The following is a 25,704-nucleotide window of genomic DNA, read 5'->3' as shown; positions in this document are numbered from 1 at the left end:
ATGGCAGACAAGAACATCAAGCTCGCCAATGTCATCCAGGTGATGCTTTTTCACCGGATCCTTCCCTGCCAAAGCCGGACTTGCCATTTGTGGGAGTTCAATCCGGCCAAGCACCAGACCTTGCGATAGTTCTTTGGCTCCACGCATGAAGGTATCTGGAAGGTGCTTTTCAAGGCCAATCAGACGTGGCTGCAGGCGTCCGAGGACCGCGGATACGACCTGACCCATCTAGCCAGTCCGGTAAGTTCTTCATACTTCAAGGTGTATCTCTTCCTGTGCATTCAAGGAAGATGTCTAAGTTTCTCCATTTGTTTTTTCAGAGCTGGATAAAGAAGGCGGAGCAGATCCAGTGTCCGGCTCCGCTGCCCGAAAACCCAGCCATCCCGCTCCTGACGAAGATGCTGGTTCCGGCACCCTACTAGGCGCCGAAGAAGAAGGCCAAGAAGAAGGGCCAGGAGATAAGAAGCGGCCTCCGCCATAAAGGCACTTTGGACGCAACATCCGAAGACGCCGAAACCCACTCCTCCCTCGCTGAAAACAACGAGGAGGAGGAGGAAAGCAATTCTCCCCCCGAGAGGGGAAGGAAGAAAAGGGTGGCCTCCACGGATCTGGAGGTAGAGGCGGAGGCGTCCAAGAAAGGGAGAGTCTCCCTTGCGGACGATTCTGAATCGGACACCGATAGCAGCCCTGAGGGGCGTCCCAGGAAGAAGCCCCTGGCCGGATCGTAAGTACTCAAGGGCACTTACACACATATATATCCAGCTCCTTTACTTCATGGCTTTAATATGTTGAATCATTCGCTGCAGTCCGGCTCTTGCCCACCTCCAGCGATCCTCATCTTCAGGGAATTCGCTGGATCCAAAGGGGATGGACAGCGGGTCGCTTCCGCCGGCCTCCTCCCCCAAGACTATGGACGACGCCGAAGTGTTGTCCCAAAGGACCCTCTCAGGCCAGGGAGAGGTACAGGAGGCTGCCGAGGGGGCGCCAGAGGGTGATACCTCGGCCGCCGGACACATGGGGGGGGCAGACCCCCTGGTGACTAGCGATAGGGGGGCCATATCCAATTTGGCCCCCAGCCGAATACTATTCCGGAGGCCCGTACGGCTCCAGAATCAGGTAAGTTTCGAAGGAGGTGCACCTATTCCGCCGATGACTTCTGTCCATCCGGAGGCACCAGACACTCTACTAGAAGCGCTCCAAGGTGCTTCCATTGTAGAAGAACACTGTATCCTAATGGGTATGGTGGTTGAGAGGGTTCGGTCCGCTAAGAGCGGACTGACCAAAGCCTGCGCTAGCCTTCTAACAGGCTTTGAGGTACGTGACACAATTATGCAAAAAGAATGCTGTAGTACAGACAGTAGCCCCTAAGACTCTATCCGGTGTTTGAAAAGAAAGGCCGGACAGAGGATCGAATAATTTTCGCAGGAGACTAATCATATATGTCCATGTGAATAAGCAGGCGTCGATGCTGGCTGCGACCTCCCATTATGCCGAAGTATCCAAACTGAAGCAGAGGCTGGAGCAGGCCGATGAAGAGCTTGGCCATGTCAAAAAACAGCTTGAGGACAAACAAGGTACGCAATGGCCTATTCAAATCTTAAAATGATAAGAATTGTTTGTGTTGATCACGTTAATATGATGCTTCATAGGAGCTGCGGCCGAGGTGGAGTCCCCCCAGAAAGCTCTGAGCGAGGCCCAGAAGAAAGCAGAGAAGGAACAAGCCGCCCGCAAGAAACACGAGTCAAGGGTCGGGGAGGTTCAGTAGGAGCTCGAGGACGCCATAAAGAAATGCGAGTCCTTGGAGCGCAAGATTGCGGAGCAAGAGTCCGAACTTGCTAAGGCCCGCCAAAGTGCACAAGAGGCCCGGGTTGAAGCTCAGGGCGCCCTCCGGGAAGTCCAGGAGGCCAAGCAAATTGCGGCCGGTAAGACCTTTATTATGCAGAGCAATTTTGTGAAGAAAAGGTACCTCTTACTGACCCAGATTTGGAGTTCTCCAGGAGCGTTTGCGGATCTACCTCGCAGTGTGGCTGATGCTGCAGAGTTCTTGCGAGCCAAAGAGGGGAGCTCATCGGAGAAGTTGTTCTGGTCGCAATACCTTGCGCAAGAGCATCCGGTGGCCCTCAGCGATCAGCTGAAAGAGCTGTCCAAACTGCATAGGGTGGCCGGATTGGCCATGAAGGATTTAATAATCCATCTATGGCCTGCTGAAGCCATGCCCAGCAACCATTTCGGGCTCATGAAGCGGCTGGTCGATGCGTGCCCTCGGCTTGATGCCATAAGGCGATCGGTCTGCATCGAAGGTGCGCGGATGGCCTTCGCCCGCGTTAAGGTACAGTGGGCGAAGATGAATGCCATCAAGCTTGCGACCGAGGGGCCACCTGAGGGCAAAGAGCACCGCACGCCCGAGCGCTATTTTGATGACGCCTTGGAAGGATCCCGCATTGTAACGGGCCAGTGTGCGAAGGACATTATTTTTGAACGAATGTATGCGTGTTTATCCACTCCTCTGTTATGGAACAAAGCCTATATGTAATATATTGCTTGTTGTTTTTCGAAAATATTTCCTCCTGTGCAGCCGTTTATTTAAATCCGAGAGTTGGGCAGTCATCGGCTTTAGCCCCCACGTAGATAGTACGGGGGTGTTCGGATTGGAACCTAAACACACTTGGACCAAGAGTTTTATCCTTGAAGGAGGTGTTTAGTGCATCGAACCAGGCAGTCGGACTATGTTGCTTTATCACCCTCACTTAGCCATAGGAGTTTGAAAAATAGGAGTGTAGGCACAGCCCCTAGTTTGTTTATCCGAACTAGGGGCTGTAAACACCTGATCGGGTGGAAGTCGATCCGTCACGTGATGCGGAAAAAATCGCAAGAGATTTTTGCCACCGGATAGCTGACCAGCTCTCGCCGCATCATGACAGTCAGTTTTCGGCTTTCTCTACTGAGGTGTTTATCCAGATGAACCAGAAACACAATCATAGTAGTTCTCCCTTTACTACCCTAGCCGATAAGACGGAACGTAAGGTAGCAAGCATAGGAGTCGGGCAACCCAACTATTGACCAAAGACATGATTCGAAGCCGATGCATATAATGCAATATTCGTGGCGCCAAATTGTACTGTAAAAAGTGTTCAGACTTGTTGCCAACATATGGAGCGCAATGGAGCCCCTGGCGAGTTAAGTCGTACCAAAGTGTGCGGGTGCAAAAAATAATTTAAATATAATAAAGGAGTAAGCCAATGCCACATATGTTGGGCCACAAACTATTTCCATTATAATCTGATTGATATGTCAAAGCGTATTTGTACAAATAATGTGATAAGCAACCGAGCTATTTAACATGTCGAGGCCAAGGGGAAGCTGCGTGCGGGTCCTGCAAACAGGCAAAGTGATCGGCAAGAAGATCATCTAGATGCTTCTGCCACACGTCTATGCTGCTTGCCTCCTTGGTATGTTTATCCTTCGAAAGGATCGATGATGAGGCCGTCGTGAGGGGCCTATGGAAAAGAAACCTAAAAAGGGATAAAAAGAAAAGGGGAAAGTATGAGTGCCCGGATATGGTCGAGCCGTATTGTGGACCATGATCGAGTTATGCCTCCGTCTTTGCCCATGGTATTTTTAGTGCGTAGTTATGTACGCGTGGTATGTACGCCGCAGTTCGGTCGAGACTGAGACGGAGCCCGGATTGCTAGTCCGACTCCTGATGAGCCAGACTATCATGCTGCGGAGTAATCCAGACTTGTTTAATAGTGTCCGGGGGCTTGGCCGCCGAATTGATGTTCTGCTTGATAAGGCCGCCGTGTGCTTCCGCTGCTAGGGCCGCGATGTGCTCCTCGGTACGAAGGGAGCGTTCCATGTTTCCATTGGCTGTTATGACACCGCGTGGCCCGGCCATCTTAAGTTTGAGATAGGCATAATGTGGCATCGCATTGAAGCGAGCAAATGCGGTTCGTCCGAGCAGTGCGTGATAGCCACTGCGGAAGGGGACGATGTTGAAGCTCAAGTCTTCGCTTCAAAAGTTGTCCGGCGATCCGAAGACGACTTCCAATGTGATTGAGGCTGTGCATCAGGCCTCTACACCTGGTATTACTCCTGTAAAGGTAGTTTTGGTGGGCTTGATCCTTGACGAATCGATGCCCATCTTGCGGACTGTGTCCTGATAGAGCAGGTTAAGGCTGCTGGCACCGTCCATGAGGACCCGCGTGAGGTGGAATCCATCAATGATTGGGTCGAGGACCAGTGCGGCTGAGCCGCCGTGACAAATACTGGTCGGATGGTCCCTACGATCAAAAGTGATCGGGCAAGATGACCATGGATTGAATTTTGGGGTGACTGGCTCTATCGCATAGACGTCCCTGAGCACGCGTTTGCGCTCCCTCTTGGGGATATGAATAAAGTATATCATGTTCACAGTTTTGACTTGGGGGGGGGATTTCTTCTGTCCCCCTGTGTTCAGTGGACGGGGCTCCTCGTCATCGTCCTCACTTGGCAACCCCTTCTCTTTGTCCTCGGTATGTAACTTACCAGCCTGTTTAAAGACCCGGCAGCTTCTGTTGGTATGATTGGCAGGTTTATCGGGGGTGTCGTGGATCTGACATGGTCGATCGAGGATTCGGTCCAAGCTGGATGAGCCCGAATTGTTTCTTTTAAATGGCTTCTTCCGCTGACCGGGCTTAGAGCCACTGAATCCGGCGTTAACTGTCATGTCATCGGTATTATCAACGTTGTTCTGATGCTTGTGCATGTTGCGTCGAGGCTTGTCGTTGCTATTTCTGGCTTCAGAAGTGCCAGGTTCGCTTGCATTGTTGCTGCTATGGGCTAGCCAACTATCTTTGCCCGCGCAAAAGAGGGTCATAAGTGTTGTGAGGGCTGCCATGGACTATGGTTTTTCTTGGCTTGTTTTCTAGGGCTTCGGCATCCGGACATTCGACGATCTAGTTCTTTTTAATTAGGAACCTAGTCCAGAATTTTCTGGCCGACTCTCTGGGCTGTTGAACTATGTAACTTAAGTCATCAGCGTCCGGAGGTCGGACATATGTACCCTGGAATTTGTCATGAAAGGAGTCTTCCAGGTCCTCCCAACTGCCAATGGAGTTTTCTGGCAGGATATTTAACCAGTGCCGAGCTGGTCCCTTGAGTTTTAGAGGGAGGTATTTGATGGCGTGAAGATCATCACCGCGGGCCATATGAATATGGAGGAGAAAGTCCTCAATCTATACTGCGGGATCCGTTGTTCCATCATATGATTTGATATTCACGGGTTTAAACCCTTCTGGGAATTCATGTTCCATTACTTCGTCAGTGAAGCAGAGGGGGTGTGCGGCGCTTCTATACCGGGCCACGTCACAACGTAGCTCAGATGGAGTCCGTGTCGGTGTCAAAATCGGCGGATCTCGGGTAGGGGGTCCCAAACTGTGCGTCTAAGGCGGATGGTAACAGGAGGCAGGGGACATGATGTTTACCCAGGTTCGGGCCCTCTTGATGGAGGTAATACCCTACGTCCTGCTTGATTGGTCTTGATGATATGAGTATTACAAGAGTTGATCTACCACGAGATCGAAGAGGCTAAACCCTAGAAGCTAGCCTATGGTATGATTGGTTGTTGTCCTACGGACTAAAACCCTCAGATATATATAGACACTGGAGGGGGCTAGGGTTACACAAAGTCGGTTACAAAGGAGGAGATATACATATCTGTATTGCCTAGCTTGCCTTCCACGCCAAGTAAAGTTCCATCCGGACACGAGACGAAGTCTTCAATCTTGTATCTTCATAGTCCAACAGTCCGGCCAAAGGATATAGTCCGGCTGTCCGGAGACCCCCTAATCCAGGACTCCCTCAGTAGCCCCCGAACTAGGCTTCAATGACGTCGAGTCCGGCGCACAGTATTGTCTTCGGCATTGCAAGGCGGGTTCTTCTTCAAATCTTGAATGTCTGTTAAGTAGTGTCCGGCCCCATAAATGTTGGACTTCTTGGCTTCTGTGCTCAATAAGGGCTATCTTCCACGCGTCGAACAAATACGAGGAGCCAGGGCATTTTTACATTCGCCCCCCTAGCCAGGTAAATAAATTGTCTATTAAAGGGATGGGGATTCTTAGATCCAATCCATACCATCCTCCCACGATGAGAATCCATCGGAGCGCGCTTCGGAAAAAATCCACTCCAACATGGCCGACCATCGCAGCTCCTCCTCCCTCCCCCATAGCCCTAAGCCCGGTGATTGGGAGAGGTGTTCAGTCCCACACGGTCGATTAGTAGAGCTGTAGATTCAGGGATTTCTCCCTCCAGCGTATATGGTCCCCATCCGAGCCGGGCTTGCCACCTATAATGGCGGGAGCAAGCGGAGAGCTTCCCCAGCCCCTCTAAGGGGGAGCGGGTGTGCCTTGTTCCTTACTTACTAAGGGGACTCGGATTTCCAATTCATCCGTTCCTCCGCGGGCTCCTGGAGTTTTACGGTCTCCAACTGCATAATTTCACCCCTGCTTCCATGAGGGAGTCCTGGATTAATGGGTCTCCGGACAGCCGGACTATATCCTTTGGCCGGACTGTTGGACTATGAAGATACAAGATTGAAGACTTCGTCCCATGTCCGGATGGGACTCTACTTGGCGTGGAAGGCGAGCTAGGCAATACGGATATGTATATCTCCTCCTTTGTAACCGACCTTGTGTAACCCTAGCCCCCTCTATATAAACCGGAGGGTTTTAGTCCGTAGGACAACATACAATCAAACCATAGGCTAGCTTCTATGATTTAGCCTCTCCGATCTCGTGGTAGATCAACTCTTGTACTACTCATATTATCAAGAATAATCAAGCAGGACGTAGGGTTTTACCTCCATCAAGGGGGCCCGAACCTGGGTAAAACATCGTGTCCCCTGCCTCCTGTTACCATCCACCTTAGGCGCACAGTTCGGGACCCCCTACCCGAGATCCGCCGGTTTTGACACTGACATTCCATATTACACATCGCCGGCTATGTTGCCCTTTGTGAGCTATTTCTGGGCTGCGAGGCTCATTTCGAGCTGTGGAAAAGGTTATTTTGCCTTGTGCCCCGCACACAGAAGGTGCCACTTTATCAAGTGGGCGGAGCCGAAATATGGTGCATCGCAGAAACTGGATACCTGTCTGGTACTCCAAAGAAGACGTCCGAAGATTGGCCTTCGGAGTGGTTTTATATGGAGGGCGTCCCCCTACCAGACCCTGTTCGGCGGGGTCTTCCTGAGTTCAACAATGCTCCTCTGAAGAAACACTGAAGCTGGCCCCACAGAGCCCCCAGGAGGAAGACAACGGAGAAGTCCTTTACCTGATGAACCGGATTAAAGCGCTGGCTCAATCAGGATTGACAATTATCGAGGTTATGTCAATATGCATAACGCGGGGAGTGCAGCCACTTCAATATCGAGGGCACCCCTTGTGGTGTTTTAACGGGGAAGATGATGCCACCCGTTGCGGGCGTAAGGGACCAGACTCCGCTGCTGCTTTAGCAAAAATTATGTCCGAGTTGTTCAAGGGAGAGGAAGAGGAATTCATCTGTATCAAGCCACGGGATGGATTCTCCATGTACAACCCTCCAAGCTGGGTGAGTTATACCTCTTTACTCCCATTCTTCCTGCATTCTTCGTCGTAGGTACTCACCTTGCCATTTCATGGCAGGAACTGCAAAAAGCTGTAAGGGAGGTCACCAGCCCATCTCCACAACCAAAGGACCCTGGTCGTGCCCTCGGTCCCGGACTGCTCCCTGCGTCGCACATAAGAAAAAACAAAACCCCAACTCCCAAAAATAGGATCCCCTTTTAGACACTTCACCTATCGTACAAAACGGTGTTTTACAGGGAAGGCATTCAGGACACCGTGCCGAACCCGCAACAACTCGCCAACAAGAGGCACCGAAGCCGGGTAGGCCGAAAAGGAAGGCGGTCAGGGCGGAGACGCCGGCGCAGAGGTATGACCAAACCTCGCTATGTGGTTGTCGTCTTTCTCAAAATGCAATGACGTCCATGCTTCTTTAATAGAAAAACCGCCCGCCGAAGTATATCCAGAGAGGCTGCCGATCACGCTTCCACCAGTCGGGCTCCAGGGTCGGACATAGAGGCGGAGGCCAACATGGGGCGGACGCTGGATGCTCCTCCTACAGAGGATGCGGATAGACTATCTGCTATAAATTCAGAAGTGGAGAGCGCCATGAATCATAGGCGTCGCCGGACCGTACTCCGTGACGCTTGCTTCTCACCAGAGGCATTTGATGCCTTCAATTCTGGAGGCGCGTACCTCCATGCTTCTCAAAATGGTCTAGCCAGAGCCATGGATCAGTATGTAAGGGATATACGGGTAAGCAAATCTGACGATTATATGTATCAATAGCCCCTGAGACTTGAAACAGTTGATGCAACTGATTTAAGGATCATTATTTGTGCAGGTTCTTATGGAGAAGAATTCCCAACTGTCTCAAGAGCTGGACGAATGCAAGGCCCAGCTGGAAGCCGCTGTTGCCGCATTGAAGGAGTCCAAAAAGGGGCCCCCTGGTAACTTTTTTGTCTATTGCAAAGAATATCGGTACCAAGTAGTATGCGGCATGTATGCACACCTAACAATAGATGTTGCAGGTGACCCGGAGTGAATCCGGAGGCCGTGGAGGCAGACACGACTCGTGATGATCGACAGCGAAATGCTGGCGAGCGTGTGCTGACGAGAGTCAGGCAGGAGAAAAATGATCTCCAAGGTGCCAATATCCGGCTAGGCGTGGAACTGAAGGATGTCCAAGCCCAACTTGCGGACTCCGTGAAGGAGAATAAACGGCTTCGGTGCGGCATTTTTAGTAAGTGCTTGAACGGACTTTTTAAAGGAGTTTGGCGGAGAAGCCTGCTAACAGCGTTATATCTGCAAGTATGCTGACGGGTCACCCCGCGGAGGAGATGCCCGGGTCTTTGGGTGATCTTCTACCAGAGCTCTCACAACTGCATGAGCAAGTTCGACAGGTGCTGTAGAGTATTGCTCAAGCCTTGTGGCCATCCGCGTCCCCGCCAGGAGGCATGGGGGAGCTTATAGAGAAGCTCAAGGGAGTGTGGCGGCGCTTCTGATTATGGAAAATATCAGCCTGCCGACAAGGTGCGAAGGAAGCCTGGGCTATGGTGAAGACACGATATACCAAGGCTAACCCAAACCACATGGCCGAGGTCGGACCTGTGGGGCCTGATGGGAAAGAGATCCCCGTCAGTTTAGTGTATGATAAAGTAGAATTAGCCGCAAAGTATTCCCAACAGGATTGTAGGCTAGACAGCCTGTTGGAGGGTATAGAAGAAGAATTTAATCAGCCTTAGTGACTGTGTACTTCAAGTGACATATGTAATGTCCCTAGCCGGATTGTAAATCATTTGTCATGGCGGACCTTTTCGCTTCAACCTCTGGACCCGATAGTCCGGAGTGTATCCGAATACCCACTCGGTTATATAAAAACCGGGATATGCATGGAAACCAGGCGTAGGGGTCATAAGTGCTTGAATAGACAAGTACCCAACTAGCTATGTTATATTACATGGATAGTAAGAAACATCTTCCACGGAGAATAGTTCCGTTAAGGGTTCCTTTCCCTGGGTACGCATGCCCTAATGTGCATGTCCGAACTGTGAGACGCAGGTTAAAAACATCGGGGGCGTGTAGTAATTTAAATGAAAGTCATCTTTTGTTCATCGACCGAATATTCCCTTAACAATGCTAGCTTTCGGCTTCACCCAGTCTGAGGTACACATCCGGCTGACCCGGCAGTAACAATCACAGAGGTGCTCCCCTTATGCCCTAGCCGAATTAACGGGAACGTAGGGCATAAATACAAGAGCCAGGCAACCCAGCTTGGCCAAAACTTAAGTCATATCGATGCATATAATGGCGAAAAAGGTACATGCGGAAGAATAACACATGTGCGGGGCATAAAGCCCGGAAAGGTAATTAGATTAAGCTTCTGTATAGGAAGCCCCCAGGTATATTGAGCGCGGTTAGTGCGTCAAGAATGTGTAACCAAGACATAAATGTAGCCCCTTAGGGCCTTGAAGAGAAAAGAGGGAAAGAAAGAGAGAAAAAATAGGTGTGCAAAAAATTCATGGAGGTAAGGAGACGAACATAGAGTCCAGCGGTAGGTGTAGAATCTTCGGAGTCTGGCTGCGTTCCATGGGTTTGGCTCGAGTCGATTATTCGATGGATCCCGCAGACGGTACGCTCCACCGGTCAGAACCTGGTCGATAATGAAGGGACCTTCCCATTTGGGCTTGAGCTTGTTCTTTTTCTTCTCCGGCAGGCGTAGAACTAGTTCGCCAACGTTATAGGTTTTGGCCCGCACTTCTCTGCTTTGATACCTTCGAACCTGTTGCTGATAGAATGCGGAACGAGCTTTTGCCACGTCGCGCTCCTCCTCCAGGGCATCCAAACTGTCCTGCCAATCGAGCTCGACATCTCTTTCTTCGTACATGCGCACTCGAGGTGAGTCATGAATTATGTCGCAAGGCAGCACCGCCTCAGCGTCGTACACCATAAAAAGGGTGTGTATCCGGTAGTGCGATTCAGCGTGGTCTGCAGCCCCCATAGTACGGAGTCGAGCTCCTCTACCCAATGAGTGTATGATTCCTTTAAAGATCGGACTAATATGGGTTTAATGCCGCTCATGATAAGACCACTCGCTCGTTCAACTTGATCGTTAGTTTGCGGATGATACACAGAAGCATAATCGAGCTTGATGCCCATGTTGCTGCACCAAAGTTTCACCTCGTCACCTGTAAAGTTCGTGTCATTGTCAGTGATGATCCTGTGGGGGACGCCATAACGGTGTACGACCCCGGATATGAAGTCTATCACCGGTCCGGATTCAGCCGTTTTGACAGGTTTGGCTTCTATCCATTTGGTGAATTTATCCACCATGACCAGTAAGTATTTCCTCTTATGGGTTCCCCCTTTGAGGGGTCCGACCATATCGAGCCCCCAGACTGCAAAGGGCCAAGTAATGGGGATTGTTTGGAGGGCAGTAGGTGGCATGTGGCTTTGGTTTGCAAAAAGCAGGCAACCGACACAATGCTGTACCAGATGTTGTGCATCTACCCGGGCCGTCGGCCAATAAAAACCTGTACGGAAGGCCTTGCTTACAAGGGCCCGGGCTGCGGCGTGGTGGCCTCCGAGTCCGGCATGAATTTCTACCAAAAGCTTCCGCCCTTCCTCTTCGGAGATGCACCTTTGAAGGACTCCGGTTGTGCTTTTCTTATAAAGCTCTCCCTCATGGACCTTGTAGGCTTTAGATCGCCGCACTATGCAGCGGGCCTCGTTTTGGTCCTCGGGTAATTCCTGCCTGGTTAGGTAGGCCAGGAACGGTTCTATCCACGGGGCGATGACGCCCATTATCACATGGGCTGAAGGTGTTATTTCGGTGGCAGAGCCTCCAATTGTGTCAGAGTGTTCGGCATCTGGGGTTGTGGCTGGGTCCAGACTATTTTTGCCGGTGTCCCCTTCCCATACCACGGATGGTTTAAACAGTCTTTCCAGGAAGATGTTCGGGGGGACAAGGTTGCGTTTAGCGCCGAGATGGGCTAGGATGTCCACCGCCTGGTTGTCTTCCCGAGCCACAAGATGGAATTCAAGCCCCTCGAACCGAGCTGACATTTTGAGGACGGCGTTGTGATATGCCGCCATTTTCGGATCCTTGGCATCAAAGTCTCCATTTATTTGGGATATTGCGAGGTTCGAGTCCCCACGCACCTCTAGGCGTTGGATGCCCATGGAGACTACCATCCGGAGGCCGTGTAGTAGGGCCTCGTATTCGGCTGCTTTGTTGGAGTCTGTATATAGTATTTGGAGCACGTATTGCACTGTATCTCCGGTGGAGGATGTCAGGACGATGCCAGCCCCTAGACCAGCCAGCATTTTAGAGCCGTCGAAGTGCATGATCCAATTGGAGTATGCGTCGTACTCTTTAGGGAGTTCGGCTTCTGTCCATTCGGCTACGAAATCGGCCAGTACTTGCGACTTAATGGCTCGTCGTGGCTTATATGTTATGTCAAACGGGAGGAGCTCGATGGCCCATTTGGCAATCCGGCCCGTGGCATCGCGGTTGTTTATTATATCATTGAGTAGTACTTCCACTACTAGGGAAAAGCCTATACACAGAATCTTATCAGCAGCGTGCTTTAAAATAAGGCGCTGCTGCTAATTAGCAGTAGCGAGCTCAAGAATAACTCGCTGCTGAAATAAATATAGCAGTAGCGCGCCCGCTCAAAGATGCACTACTGCTATAATTCCCATGATGCCGCCGCGAGGCTAGTTATAGCAGCAATGCGTTATAACGACGGGCGCTACTACTACGTAGCATAGTAGCAGCGCATTTCGCCAATAAGCGCTACTGCTAAGTTTACTACAAAAATTTAGTCCCACCTCGCTCCGTGAAGAGAGTTTCTACCACCTTAAATATGTTACTTCTCAAACTTTGACAAGCACTTGGTCTTCATTGAACTCTATGTGTAGAATTTGTGGCTGCAATATGAGTGTTCACCTGTTCCTAAACCGGTGAGGACTCATATTGACAAATCAGATTGTACACAAAAAGATTGTTGATGATCAATGTATTTTTGATACATTGAACTAAGTCTATTTTTACATGCTGACACATAGCAGTAGCTTTTCTTTGTGAAAGGCGCTGATGCTAGGTAGTTTAGCAGTAGCGTCTTTCTCTATAGCGCGCTACTGCTAAGCCATTCCATCTCCCACCCCCATCTCCTCTATCCGATCCACTCACAGTCACACACTCACTGAATCCCCTCTCAATCCCCCGCGCCGGTCCTCCCCCGTCGCCCCTCCTCCCTCTGCGCCGCTGTCACCTCCTCCTCCTTGCTGGACTCGGTACCGGCCTCCTCCTCCGTCCTCCCTCTCCACTCGCCGCTGGCCGGCCCCTCCTCGCTCCGCCTTCCTCCTCCGTCCTTCCTCCACTGGCCGCCGGCCGGCCCCTCCTCGCTCTGCCTTCCGCCTCCGTCCTACTCTCTTCTCCCTCCTCGAGTCGCCCCTCCTTCTCCCTCCTGCCTGATGTTGACAACAGATTTTGGCATGGTCACGAATCCGGGTTCGTATGCAAAAGTTAGAGGCAACACTTCGCGGGCCGGCCCTGAGTGAGAAAGTATTCGGCCTTTGCCGGCTGAATGAAACCTTGCCGGGATAAAACCTTGCCGGTGTGAGGGCTTGCCGACGTGGAAAGCTTGCTGGCGGAGAAGCTTGCCGGCATGGAAAGCTTGCCGGCAGAGAAGCTTGCCGAGGAGGAACTCTTGCCGAGGGAGAAACCTTGCCGAGGAGGAACTCTTGCCGGGGTAGAAACCTTGCCGAGGAGGAACTCTTGCCGGTGTAAAAACCTTGACGGGGTGAAACCTTGTCGGTGCGGAAATCTTACCCGGGTGGAAGGCCTGCCGGGGTGGAGGTTGTGATAGTCAAGCCGACGAGAAGTTGAAGATGGGCTCAGAAGCTAATTCAGGTGATCTTGGATGGAGAAATGTCCTACACGGGTTGTCTTCACCTCGTCGAAACGATCGATTTTGATATAAAAATCGTTCAAATCCGAGTTCGTATGCAAAAGTTAGAGCAATCGGAGTGCAGCCCTGTCACGAGGCAAGATGTGGCGCGCCCCACCAGACACATGTCTGACGGGTAGCGCGAGGAAATAGCCTGTGTTGCGAGACCGATCTGACCCTCAAGATGATCTCTGATCAAAAAACCTTCAACATGAAAGTTGTTCGTCTCGTCGATACGGTCAAGATTGCTTTTGGGCTTGTTTTCATCCGAGATCGTTTACCACCGCAAAAAAGACCCGCAAGGTGCAGCCAGTTTAAACCGAACAGTTTTGGAAAGTTCGGATAAAATCAGTCCGAATTTGACTAGGGTTTTGGATGTGAATTGATGTAATTTTCTTGTAAGGAAAGCCTAGATAAATCCTTTGCCTGTACGGGAAATCCAGCCGCCTCTTATATATGTTGGGGGTGACGGCCGATTGAAACAACACACAATCGAACAAATCAATATACTACTTTTTCATCTACGTTTTATCTCTCCGCCGTTTTTCTATCTCGTTCTTCGCTGTTCTTCGTGTTTGAGAGCTCGAATCCCGAGGCTCTAGGGGCGAGCGAATCGACCTAGGGTAGCCCATAGCCGCCGCAATCCCTGACGGGGTCCCTCCCGGGTGCGCGGGGTTTCGGGTCTGCAAAAGCGCCCGCCGACTGTCTTGTGTATCGCGCTGTCGGTCGGGTCTCCTTCGACGTGAGCTGCGGTGCATCACCCCCAGCGTCGAGGGTACACGTGACGTGTTTGTGTGTCAACACACTTTTTGGCGACTCCACTGGGGAACGAAGATCAATCGTCATCATCCACCATGTCTGATATTCCCAAGCCATCTGAGGTAGACGCCGATAACATCATTAAGCCCAGTCTTGATGAGATATCGGCCGATCATCGCCAAGTTTATGAGGAGTACAAGAAGGCGCGCGAGGAGAAGGACTTCCAGGAGTTCCTTGCAAATTTGAAGAAGGGTCTCCAAGGCAACATCACTCCGATTGAAGAAATCAAGTTCCCTCCTCTTCAAGCCGAGCAGGTTAAACCCTCTGTAAGTACTGCCTTTTCTCCTGAGCAGTGGGCTGAGATTGAAAGTCGTATTGCTGATGGTAACAATCTCGTCTACCAAACTTTCATAGAAAATACTAATGCTCAGAAGAATACATCTCAATCATCTAGTGGTAATGATGGTGTAGCTGCTAGTGTGCAAAACCCTAATCTGGCTTTACCTATTGCATCGGCGCCTCCCGTGCCGATGGCTTATTATCCTACCCAAACAAATCAGATTGTGATTGCACCCATCAACCCTATTATGAGCATGCCAGGTTCGGTGGCAACGCCGAACCAAACCCTACCTACAGCTACAACCACTCGACCACTACCAAATTATGGGTCGACATACATGCCACAATTCTTACCTACAGCTAGTAACCCTACTCCTCCTATGCCACTGCCACAAGCTTCATCGTCCACTATGGATGATGGTCTAGCTAATCTTAGAGAGGAGATGGCTAAGATGCTTCGAGAGAATTTTGGAGTTGAGTTACCTCGGAATCGGATTTACCAAAAGCCGTACCCCGAGTACTTTGATGCCATCCAGTGCCCTCCAGGATATAAAATTCCAGATTTTGTTAAGTTTAATGGAGAAGGCACAAAAACCACATGGGAGCATGTTAGTCAGTATTTAGCACAATTGGGTGAGGCGGGCTCATTGAATGAATTGAAAGTGCATTTATTTCCTTTATCATTAACTGGTACCGCATTTTCATGGTTTTCTTCTTTACCCCATGGTTCTATTCGGGTTTGGTCGCAGCTAGAGCAGAAGTTTCATGATCACTTTTATAGCAGCGACAATGAACTCAAGTTGTCACATCTAACATCGGTTAAACAGAAGCATGATGAATCGGTCTCCGATTACGTCAAGAGATTCAGAGAAACAAATAACCAGTGTTTTAGTTTGGTGATAACCGAGAGGGACTTGGCAGACCTAGTGCTGAGTGGTTTGAGAACTCCCATTAGAGAAAAGCTAGAAGGCTACGAGTTCTTAAATATCAACCAAGTCTTACAAAGGGCTTTGGCTCAGGAAAGTCGAAGCAAAGACCTCAGAGAAGTGCATAGATACAAAGCCAATCGTCCAAAGATGAATATGGTGGAATATGATAGTGATCACTCGGACGATGAGGGTGATGTTTTTTCTACTGAATTTGTTTGGCCATCTAAGGCCAAACCCTTTACTTGCAATGATCTGAAACCGATTCATAAGAATCGTGATGAAGAGATGAAGTTTACTTTTAACATTGCTAAGTGTGATAAAATATTTGATGCTTTGCTACAGGATAAGATTATTAGAATATCTCATACTTTACCCCCGTTTGAAGAGCTGAAACGGCGCGCTTATTGCAAATATCATAATTCTTTTTCTCATGCTACTAACGATTGCAATGTTTTTCGACGGCAGATACAATCGGCCATTAATGACGGACAATTGAACTTTTCTGAGATGCAAGTTGATAAACAGCCTTTTCCAATGAATACCATGGATTTGGAGGGAAAGAAGCTACTCATTCAGCCGGAGGTTGCCGAATCTGCTAATAAAGCTAATGTCATTGTTGGTGAGCCCAGGAAAGACAAGGAGGGCGACAAGGTCTTGGGGAGAAAGGTTGTGCTTGACAAGCAACCCTGTGGCAAGGAGACAATCAAAATCACCATCAAGAATCCTACACTCGGGGGGCAACCGCAAGCGCAAGAAAATACTCGTGTTAAATTTGTCAAGCCCAAAAGTCCGGAAGTTGGCAAGTGGAAGACGAATGAAGCTAAAGTGCAGCGCAAGAAAATCAAGCCAACTTTTGATATGTTGTTGTCCAAGTATGCCAATCACGCAGCCGGTTCTAGCTCTAACCGGTCACCAAATTTGAAGCGCTCAAGGTCACCTCCTCGGGAAGAATTTCAGCATCATGCAAGGCCATATGGGTCATGGGCGCCGGGACCATGGGTACCGTCTCTCCCCTATGTACCATATTACATGGGAGACTTCAATGGAGGATGGTGGCAGCCCCCAATGGCCCCTTATGCTTTTCATCCGGGTTGGGCAGAACAAAGGAGGCCCGTTTGTGAGAGACTTTCTTATCCCACACAAGGCCGTTTGAACAATGGTGTCAATCGGCCAGTGCAAGATAATCAAAAAAGGGTCAGAAAGCAAGAGTGGCGTGTTAAATCGCCAAGTGCTGCAATGGTCGAGTCAAGCAAAGGCAAGGAAAAAACTGATACCGACTCACTCATCTTGGGCTCCGAAACATTTGCCATACAACAGCCGATTATGCATAACGATCCGACTGAGCCGATACTTGCTATCACGCCAAAGTACTCGGCTAATGACCTTGAAGGAAACACCAGCCAAGTAAAGATGAGAGATCCTAAATACACTCAGCCAAAGTGGTGTCCTCCAGGGCTGACAAATACACAAAAGAGGAAACTACAGAGGTTAAGGAGTCAAGAGATGACAAAACGAGAAGCCGAGAAGCAAAGGGATAAGTTGTTCAATGACACTCGGCCCATGGTGCCTACAAAACAAGTGTGGAGGCCTAAGCAAATACAAGATGCAGTTGCTTCTACACCTATCACAGCAGCACCTGCGCCACCAAAGGAGGACGATGCGACAGCTATTACATCGTCTGCGACACTTCTTACTTCTCCTTCGCTTGGACAAATTTCAGAATCGGTGGATGCACTTGAAGAAGAGGATGATATGTTGGACTATGAGTCTACGCCGGTTCATGAAGGTATGGATATCAGTATGGTATATTACTTACCTGCTGAGTTTCATGCTGTCAATGAGGAAGGGGAGGTGGCTCAGCTGGATTTTGGCCCTAAAAATGCAATATTCGAGAAGCCAAAAGACCCAGTAATGCATCTAAAACCGTTGTATCTCAGAGGTCATATCAATGGATCACCGCTCACTCGGATGCTTGTTGATGGTGGTGCTGTGGTGAATCTTATGCCGTATTCGGTCTTTAAAAAATTGGGGCTGCATGATGAAGAGTTGATAAAGACCAACATGGTGCTCAATGGATTTGAAGGCAAAGAGAAAACTGAAGCCAAAGGTGTGATGTATGTGGAGCTCACGGTGGGAAGTAAAACTTTGGCTACCGCATTCTTTGTCGCTGAGGTGCAAGGTAACTACAATGTCATACTAGGCCGTGATTGGGTTCATGCAAACGAGTGCGTGCCATCCACTATGCACCAGTTTTTGATCCAGTGGGTTGATGATGAAGTGGAAGTCATTCGTGCGGATAACTCGGCCTGTGTTGCTTTGGCCGAGGCATCGGTGGATTGGCAACACCCAAATGCTACTTGCTTGACGGGACGTGACTTGTCGGAATTCGATTTTCTCAGCGCAACCAAGAATGGTTTCGTGCCCGTCTCTTTAAAGCTGACTGAATGCAATCGGCTCCAAGGTATGATATGTTTAAATGGATCCTAACTCAGAGTGGTTACAAAAGCGACTTGTAGAATATCGGTCCAATGAGAACGATATGTATGAGTCCATAGAAGAGTTAGATGATATGGATAAATTAGGACAAGGTTTTACATCGGCCGATCCATTAGAAGAGATAGATATAGGAGATGGTTCAACTCCTAGGCCGACATTTGTAAATGCAAATTTAAGAGCCAATCATAAAGCTAAGTTGATCGAGTTGTTGAAAGAATATGTCTGTTGCTTTGCGTGGGAATATCATGAGATGCCAGGTTTAAGCCGAGAGCTAGTGGAGCATCGGTTACCTATAAAGGCTGGTTTTAGACCATATAAACAATCGGCCAGAAAGTTTAATCCAAAAACATATGACCGGATCAAGGAAGAGATCGGTCGTTTGCTTAAAGCTAATCTTATTAGACCTTGCAGGTATGCCGAGTGGATTTCTAACATTGTCCCAGTAGAAAAGAAAGGATTCGGCAAGTTGAGGGTGTGCATTGACTTCAGAGATCTGAATAGGGCTACACCCAAAGATGAGTATCCCATGCCAATAGCCGATATGCTTATTAATGATGCTTCTGGACATAAAGTTATTAGCTTTCTAGATGGTAATGCCAGATACAATCAAATTTTTATGGCCGAAGAGGACATGTCCAAGATAGCTTTTTGTTGCCCTGGTTTTCTTGGTTTATTCGAATGGACAGTGATGACATTCGGATTAAAAAATGCTGGCGCCACGTATCAAAGGGCTGTGAATTTGATTTTTCATGATTTACTCGGTGTCATAATTGAAGTCTATATTGATGATATTGTTGTCAAATCGGACGCTTTTGAATCTCACTTGGCCGATTTGCGTTTAGCTTTTGAAAGAATGAAAAACTATGGACTAAAGATGAATCCTTTGAAGTGTGCATTCGGTGTGTCAGCTGGTAAGTTTTTGGGCTTCATTATCCATGAAGATGGCATAGAGATTGATCCCAAAAAGATAAAGGCCATACAGAAAGTGGAAGCTCCAACATGCAAGAGAGATATGCAAAAGTTCCTTGGCAAGGTCAATTATTTGAGGAGGTTCATAGCTAATCTATCAGGGAAGGTTGATGTGTTTACTTCTATCCTTCGGTTAAAGAATGATGTTGATTTCACTTGGGGGGCAAAACAGCAAGAAGCATTTGATATGATCAAGAATTATCTGTGCACTCCTCCGGTGATGAAAGCACCCAAGCATAGGGAACCATTCAGGCTTTACATTGCAGCAGAGGAAGGAGTTATTGGTGCTGTTTTGACTCAAGAAACCGAAAGAAAAGAGCATGCTATTACATATTTGAGCAGGCGCTTATTGGACGCCGAGACAAGGTATACATTTATTGAGAAACTATGTCTATGCTTATATTATGCTTGCACAAAATTGAGACATTATTTAGTGCCGAGTGCTTGTATAGTAGCTTGTCAAACCGATGTCATTAAATACATGTTGCATAGGCCAATTCTTAGTGGTAGAATTGGCAAGTGGGCTTATGCTTTGATTGAATATGATTTGGCTTATGAATCTCTAAAAACCATGAAAGGCCAAATCGTTGCTAAATTTATTGTTGAACATCAGATTGATGACAAGTATGACATTGATATAAACCTTGTCTCATTAGTACCGTGGAGATTATATTTTGATGGTTCAGTTTGTAGCGATGGCCAAGGTGTTGGTATTGTTTACATATCTCCTCATGGTGCTGTTTTTGAAGCCTCATGCCGCTTAGAATATTTTTGCACAAATAATCAAGCCGAATATGAAGCATTGTTATTCGGTTTAGAGATGTTGCTTGCTATAGGTGTTACACATATTGAGGCTTATGCTGATTCATTACTAGTGGTGCAGCAAATATCCAAAGTCTTTCAGTGTTTGGACGAATCACTTAATGTTTATCTTAATAAATGTCTAGATATTCTACTTTGGATTGTTTTAGCATTGCTCATATATCTAGACATGACAATTGGAAAGCAAATGAGTTGGCACAACAGGCATCCGGCTACCATGTTGATCATGGCGTGTTTCATATTTCTGAAAAGCCGATGTCTAGTCTTGCCGACGTAGGGGAGGCCGAACCGGAGCCCACCGTTTGGGCCACCAATGAAATATTCAATGCAGGAGAAAGTCAAGACTGGAGGAAACCCATTGTTGATTATTTGTGTGATCCTAGTAGAAGGGTGGACAGGGCTGTTCGGCGGATGGCTTTCAAGTATACAATGAGAGATGATGATCTCTATCGCCGAACGGTTGATGATGTTCTTTTAAAGTGCTTGGACGAGGACCAAGCGAGAGTTGCCATGGGGGAGGTCCATGAAGGTATTTGTGGCACTCATCAATCGGCTCCCAAGATGAAATGGTTGCTACGACGTGCTGGATTTTATTGGCCGACTATGATTAATGATTGCTTCAGATATTACAAAGGGTGTGAAGCTTGTCAAAAATTTGGTGATATTCAGTTGGCTCCTGCTGCTATGTTACATCCCATTATCAAGCCGTGGCCTTTCAGAGGATGGGGTTTAGACTTTATTGGACAAATTCATCCGTCTTCCTCGAAGGGGCATCGGTTCGTATTGGTGGCAACCGATTATTTCACTAAATGGTCTGAAGCAGTACCTCTCAAGAACATGACACATACGGAGGTGATTAAATTCATAACCGAGCACATTATTCATAGATTCGGCATTCCTCAAACATTGACTACAGAACAAGGCTCCTCTTTCATGTCACACCAAGTTAGAGAATTTTCCGAATCTTATAATATAAAATTGCTCAATTCCTCTCCATATTATGCCCAAGCCAATGGACAAGCTGAGTCTAGCAATAAAATTTTAATCAAGCTCATCAAGAAGAAGATTGAGGATAATCCAAGGAGATGGCATGAGTTGTTGTCTGAAGCTTTGTGGGAACATAGGATCTCAAGACATGGTGCTACGAAGGTGACTCCATATGAGCTAGTATACGGTCAAGAGGCTGTTTTATCGGTGGAAGTGAATTTGAATGCTTTGAGAATAGCCAAACAAAATGATTAATCGCCCAAGTGTGTGGCAAGAAGCCTAAGTGGGCAATGGCCGATATATGACTATCGCCCTTAGAACAAACATGGCCTATACCAGATTATCGTCCTGAGGAAAATAAATGGCCGATGGAGTGTTGACATCGTCCTTAGAACAAACACAATACAAGTTATTTTTCGGCACACAAGCTTTGCCGAAAAACAGGGGGGCATGTGTTGACACCAGATTTTGGCATGGTCACGAATCCGGGTTCGTATGCAAAAGTTAGAGGCAACACTTCGTGGGCCGGCCCTGAGTGAGAAAGTATTCAGCCTTTGCTGGCTGAATGAAACCTTGCCGGGATAAAACCTTAAAGATGTGAGGGCTTGCCGACGTGGAAAGCTTGCTGGCGGAGAAGCTTGCCGGCGTGGAAAGCTTGCCGGCAGAGAAGCTTGCCGAGGAGGAACTCTTGCCGAGGGAGAAACCTTGCCGAGGAGGAACTCTTGCCGGGGTAGAAACCTTGCCGAGGAGGAACTCTTGCCGGTGTAAAAACCTTGCCGGGGTGAAACCTTGTCGGTGCGGAAAGCTTACCCGGGTGGAAGGCCTGCCGGGGTGGAGGTTGTGATAGTCAAGCCGACGAGAAGTTGAAGATGGGCTCAGAAGCTAATTCAGGTGATCTTGGATGGAGAAATGTCCTACACAGGTTGTCTTCACCTCGTCAAAACGATCGATTTTGATATAAAAATCGTTCAAATCCGAGTTCGTATGCAAAAGTTAGAGCAATCGGAGTGCAGCCCTGTCACGAGGCGAGATGTGGCGCGCCCCACCAGACACATGTCTGATGGGTAGCGCGAGGAAATAGCCTGTGTTGCGAGACCGATCTGACCCTCAAGATGATCTCTGATCAAAAAACCTTCAACATGAAAGTTGTTCGTCTCGTCGAAGCGGTCAAGATTGCTTTTGGGCTTGTTTTCATCCGAGATTGTTTACCACCGCAAAAAAGACCCGCAAGGTGCAGCCAGTTTAAACCGAACAGTTTTGGAAAGTTCGGATAAAACCAGTCCGAATTTGACTAGGGTTTTGGATGTGAATTGATGTAATTTTCTTGTAAGGAAAGCCTAGATAAATCCTTTGCTTGTACAGGAAGTCCAGCCGCCTCTTATATATGTTGGGGGTGACGGCCGATTGAAACAACACACAATCGAACAAATTAATATACTACTTTTTCATCTACATTTTATCTCTCCGCCGTTTTTCTATCTCGTTCTTCGCTCTTCTTCGTGTTTGAGAGCTGCGAATCCCGAGGCTCTAGGGGTGAGCGAATCGACCTAGGGCAGCCCATAGCCGCCGCAATCCCTGACGGGGTCCCTCCCGAGTGCGCGGGGTTTCGGGTCTGCAAAAGCGCCCGCCGACTGTCTTGCGTATCGCGCTGTCGGTCGGGTCTCCTTCGACGTGAGCTGCGGTGCATCACCCCCGGCGTCGAGGGTACACGTGACGTGTTCGTGTGTCAACACCTGCTACATTTTTATTTAGTAGGCTAGTTCATATGCAACATTTTGATTTAGTTGATATGATTTAGTTGATTTAGTAGGCTAGTTGATTTAGTTGATTTAGTAGGCTAGTTGATTTAGTTGATTTAGAACATTTTGATTTAGTTGATTTAGTAGGCTAGTTGATTTAGAACATTTTGATTTAGTTGATTTAGTAGGCTAGTTGATTTAGAACATTTTGATTTAGTTGATTTAGTAGGCTAGTTGATTTAGTTGATTTAGTAGGCTAGTTGATTTAGTTGATTTAGTAGGCTAGTTCATTTAGTTGATTTAGAACATTTTGATTTAGTAGGCTAGTTCATTTAGTTGATTTAGTATGCACCATTTTATTGTTATTTTTTCTGTACATGGATAGGTACGTAGTTGCTTTTGTTCTTTTAATAAGTTACTTTTTGGCAAAATGTAGGTGATACCTTGTCATCTAATATGTTACTAGATCTTAGGATTATAATTGTCCATCAAATTGCTTCTCGCGGAAGAACCAAAAATGGCGCCACCACCACCACTATGTCGACTGTGCAAGTCAAGGTGCGCCAGGAGCCTTGCAACTGGCAAGCTGTTCGGCATCTACTTCCAGCCGAGTTTTCGTCATGCGGCGGTAAGAAATTAGATGAAATGTAATAACTATTTTATTTTTAGTGTTGGCATTACTGCATTGTGTCATTTTGCTTATTTTACACAGATCGTCCCATGCAATGTGAGGTTGAAATTCAACAAGCTGACAGGAGACACTGTGACATTTGAGGCTCCTGGGGGGCCATACACTATGGAGGTCGAGAAAGGACGCAATATGTCGCAGATTGGAGGAGATGGATGGGCCCGTTTCGTCGCTCGCATGCGTCTTACTAGTGGTGAGTTGATTAGCTTCTCCTTCAGAGCAGAAATACCCAAGCTGGCTGTCATTTATCTCAACCTGGTGGAAGATGATGAAGATGACGAAGATGATGAAGATAATGAGGACCCACTCGATGAAGATGATGAGGACCCACTAGATGAAGCCATCGTAGCTCAAAGAACAAGGCTGAGCGAGGAGGAGGTGTCCAACATGTGGGACATAATTCCGCCACGTGCTGACTTTGTCAGGGTGCCATTCGTGACCCGCCTGACAAATACCATGGTTGATCGACATGATATGGTATGTTATACTTACGAATGCAAATTATCCGATGAAATACTTAGTGTACAGTCCAATCGTATGGTATGTTGTGTAGAATCTAGTCGATGATATGTTTTAGTGTAGAGTTCGATCACATGCTTATTAGTGTAGAATCTAAGGAAACTATTAATAGTGTAGATAATCCATATGTACTTATTTGCGAGGCTATTTATTAATTGAAATGTTTTTCTTATTCAGAAATTGGCAAAGAGCATATCTGTGAGTTATGGTATCGAGCCTGATGAAGAAGGCTCAGCTGGACTACGCCTTACTACAAGGGGCTCCGTCACAACCTGTACTTACCGCGTGGACACGGACGGTCGCACACACTTAAACTCGGTTGGGTGGAAGAAATTCCTCGATGGCAAGAATCTTCGTGTTGGACAGGCCATCCTAATTACTATCAGGAACACCAACCGCCCAGGCTTGAGGATGATGATTGTCTTCGATATCATCTAGAACTACATATGTGTGTGTGTCTATATCATCTAGAACTACATATGTGTGTGTGGCTATATCATCTAGAACTACATATGTGTGTGTGGCTATATCATCTAGAACTACATATGATGATCATCGTCAATATCATCTAGAACTACATATGATGATCGCTGTTGATATGACCTTGTACTGCTTGAGGATGCATGTTGACTATGCATGAAATTGTTATCTAGTACTCCCCTCGTTCCAAATTACTCGTCGTGGTTTGAACTAAAACCACGACGAGTAATTTGGAACGAAGGGAGTACTACCCAGTAATGGTTTATGAATTTGATATCTACTAGCAATACCTAGTATCTAGTATCTGAAAGGGAAACTGAAAGGGAAAGGGGTACAGGGGAAAAATGATGAAAGATATAGTAGTAGCGAGGGACTACGAAATCGCTACAGCTAAGTAATAGTAGCGCGTTCATAAAAAGTGCTGCTGATATCGTCAACAGTAGTAGCGCGGGTACGGACCGCGCTACTATTATAAGTTAGCTGTAGCGCCTTATTAGTAGCGCGGCCACCCGCGCTGCTGCTAGCCTCAAAACCCGCGCTACTACTAGGGTTTTCCCTAGTAGTGTTCGGAGGCCACCGTAATCGAACACTCTTGAAAGTAGTGTCGTAATTTCCGGGATGCCATAAATACCGCGTATGCTATCTTTTGGTAATGTGGGTACCGTGATTTGCATGGAGTGAGGACGGTGGATACATAATATACCGGCTTTTGAAGTGGGAATTTATGTCCGTCCATCTCTCGTTCGACGACGAGCACTGTGCTTACAACTTGGTGAGTTGCCGCTATATATAATAGCATTGGTTCGCCAATAGTTGGCGCGGCCAGGATTGGGTTGGTGGCCAGGATGGCTTTTATTTCTTCCAGTCCGGTCATGGCTGCGTCCGTCCACTCTAAGTGTTCGGTGCGCCGAAGAATGCAATAAAGAGGAAGTGCCTTTTCTCCTAGTCGGGAGATAAAGCGGCTTAAAGCCGCCACGCATCCAGTCAATTTCTGGATTTGCTTGAGGTCAGTTGGGATAGCCAACTATGACAGAGCTCAGATTTTAGCCGGATTTGCTTCAATTCCTCTACTAGAGACGATGAAGCCCAGGAGCTTTCCGACGGGAACGCCGAAAATGCATTTTTCCGAATTGAGCTTAATGTCGTATGTTTGGAGATTGGTGAACGTGCTCCTCAAGTTGTCTATTAAAGAGTCGACGTGTCTGGTTTTGATAACCACATCGTCTACATATGCCTCCACAGTCTTACCGATCTGCTTTTCCAGACATGTCTGGATCATGCGCTGATATGTTGCGCCGGCGTTTTTGAGCCCAAAGGGCATTGTGTTAAAGCAGAAGGGGTCGTATGGCGTTATAAATGCCGTTGCGGCTTGATCAGACTCCGCCATCTTAATCTGGTGGTAACCGGAGTATGCGTCGAGGAAGCACAATGATTCGTGTCCTGCGGTAG

At 47.9% G+C, this 25,704-nt stretch overlaps 1 protein-coding gene across 1 annotated transcript in view; it reads left to right on the top strand.

The window, feature by feature from the left end:
• The first annotated feature begins 1,465 nt into the window (after window positions 1-1,465).
• LOC147960410 (uncharacterized) overlaps window positions 1,466-25,704 on the top strand; it is a 33,417-nt gene continuing 9,178 nt past the window's right edge. The window contains exons 1-3 of the mRNA XM_087533335.1: window positions 1,466-1,574; window positions 1,650-1,761; window positions 15,582-16,427. Of these exons, the coding sequence (XP_087389461.1) occupies window positions 1,466-1,574; window positions 1,650-1,761; window positions 15,582-16,427 (1,067 nt within the window). The remainder of the gene's footprint in view (window positions 1,575-1,649; window positions 1,762-15,581; window positions 16,428-25,704) is intronic.

The sequence above is a fragment of the Triticum urartu genome, chromosome 7A, assembly GCF_056163025.1.
Source record: "Triticum urartu cultivar PI428250 chromosome 7A, HENAU_Tu73, whole genome shotgun sequence".
NCBI lineage: Eukaryota > Viridiplantae > Streptophyta > Magnoliopsida > Poales > Poaceae > Triticum > Triticum urartu.
This window is presented reverse-complemented; position numbering and strand designations above follow the sequence as displayed.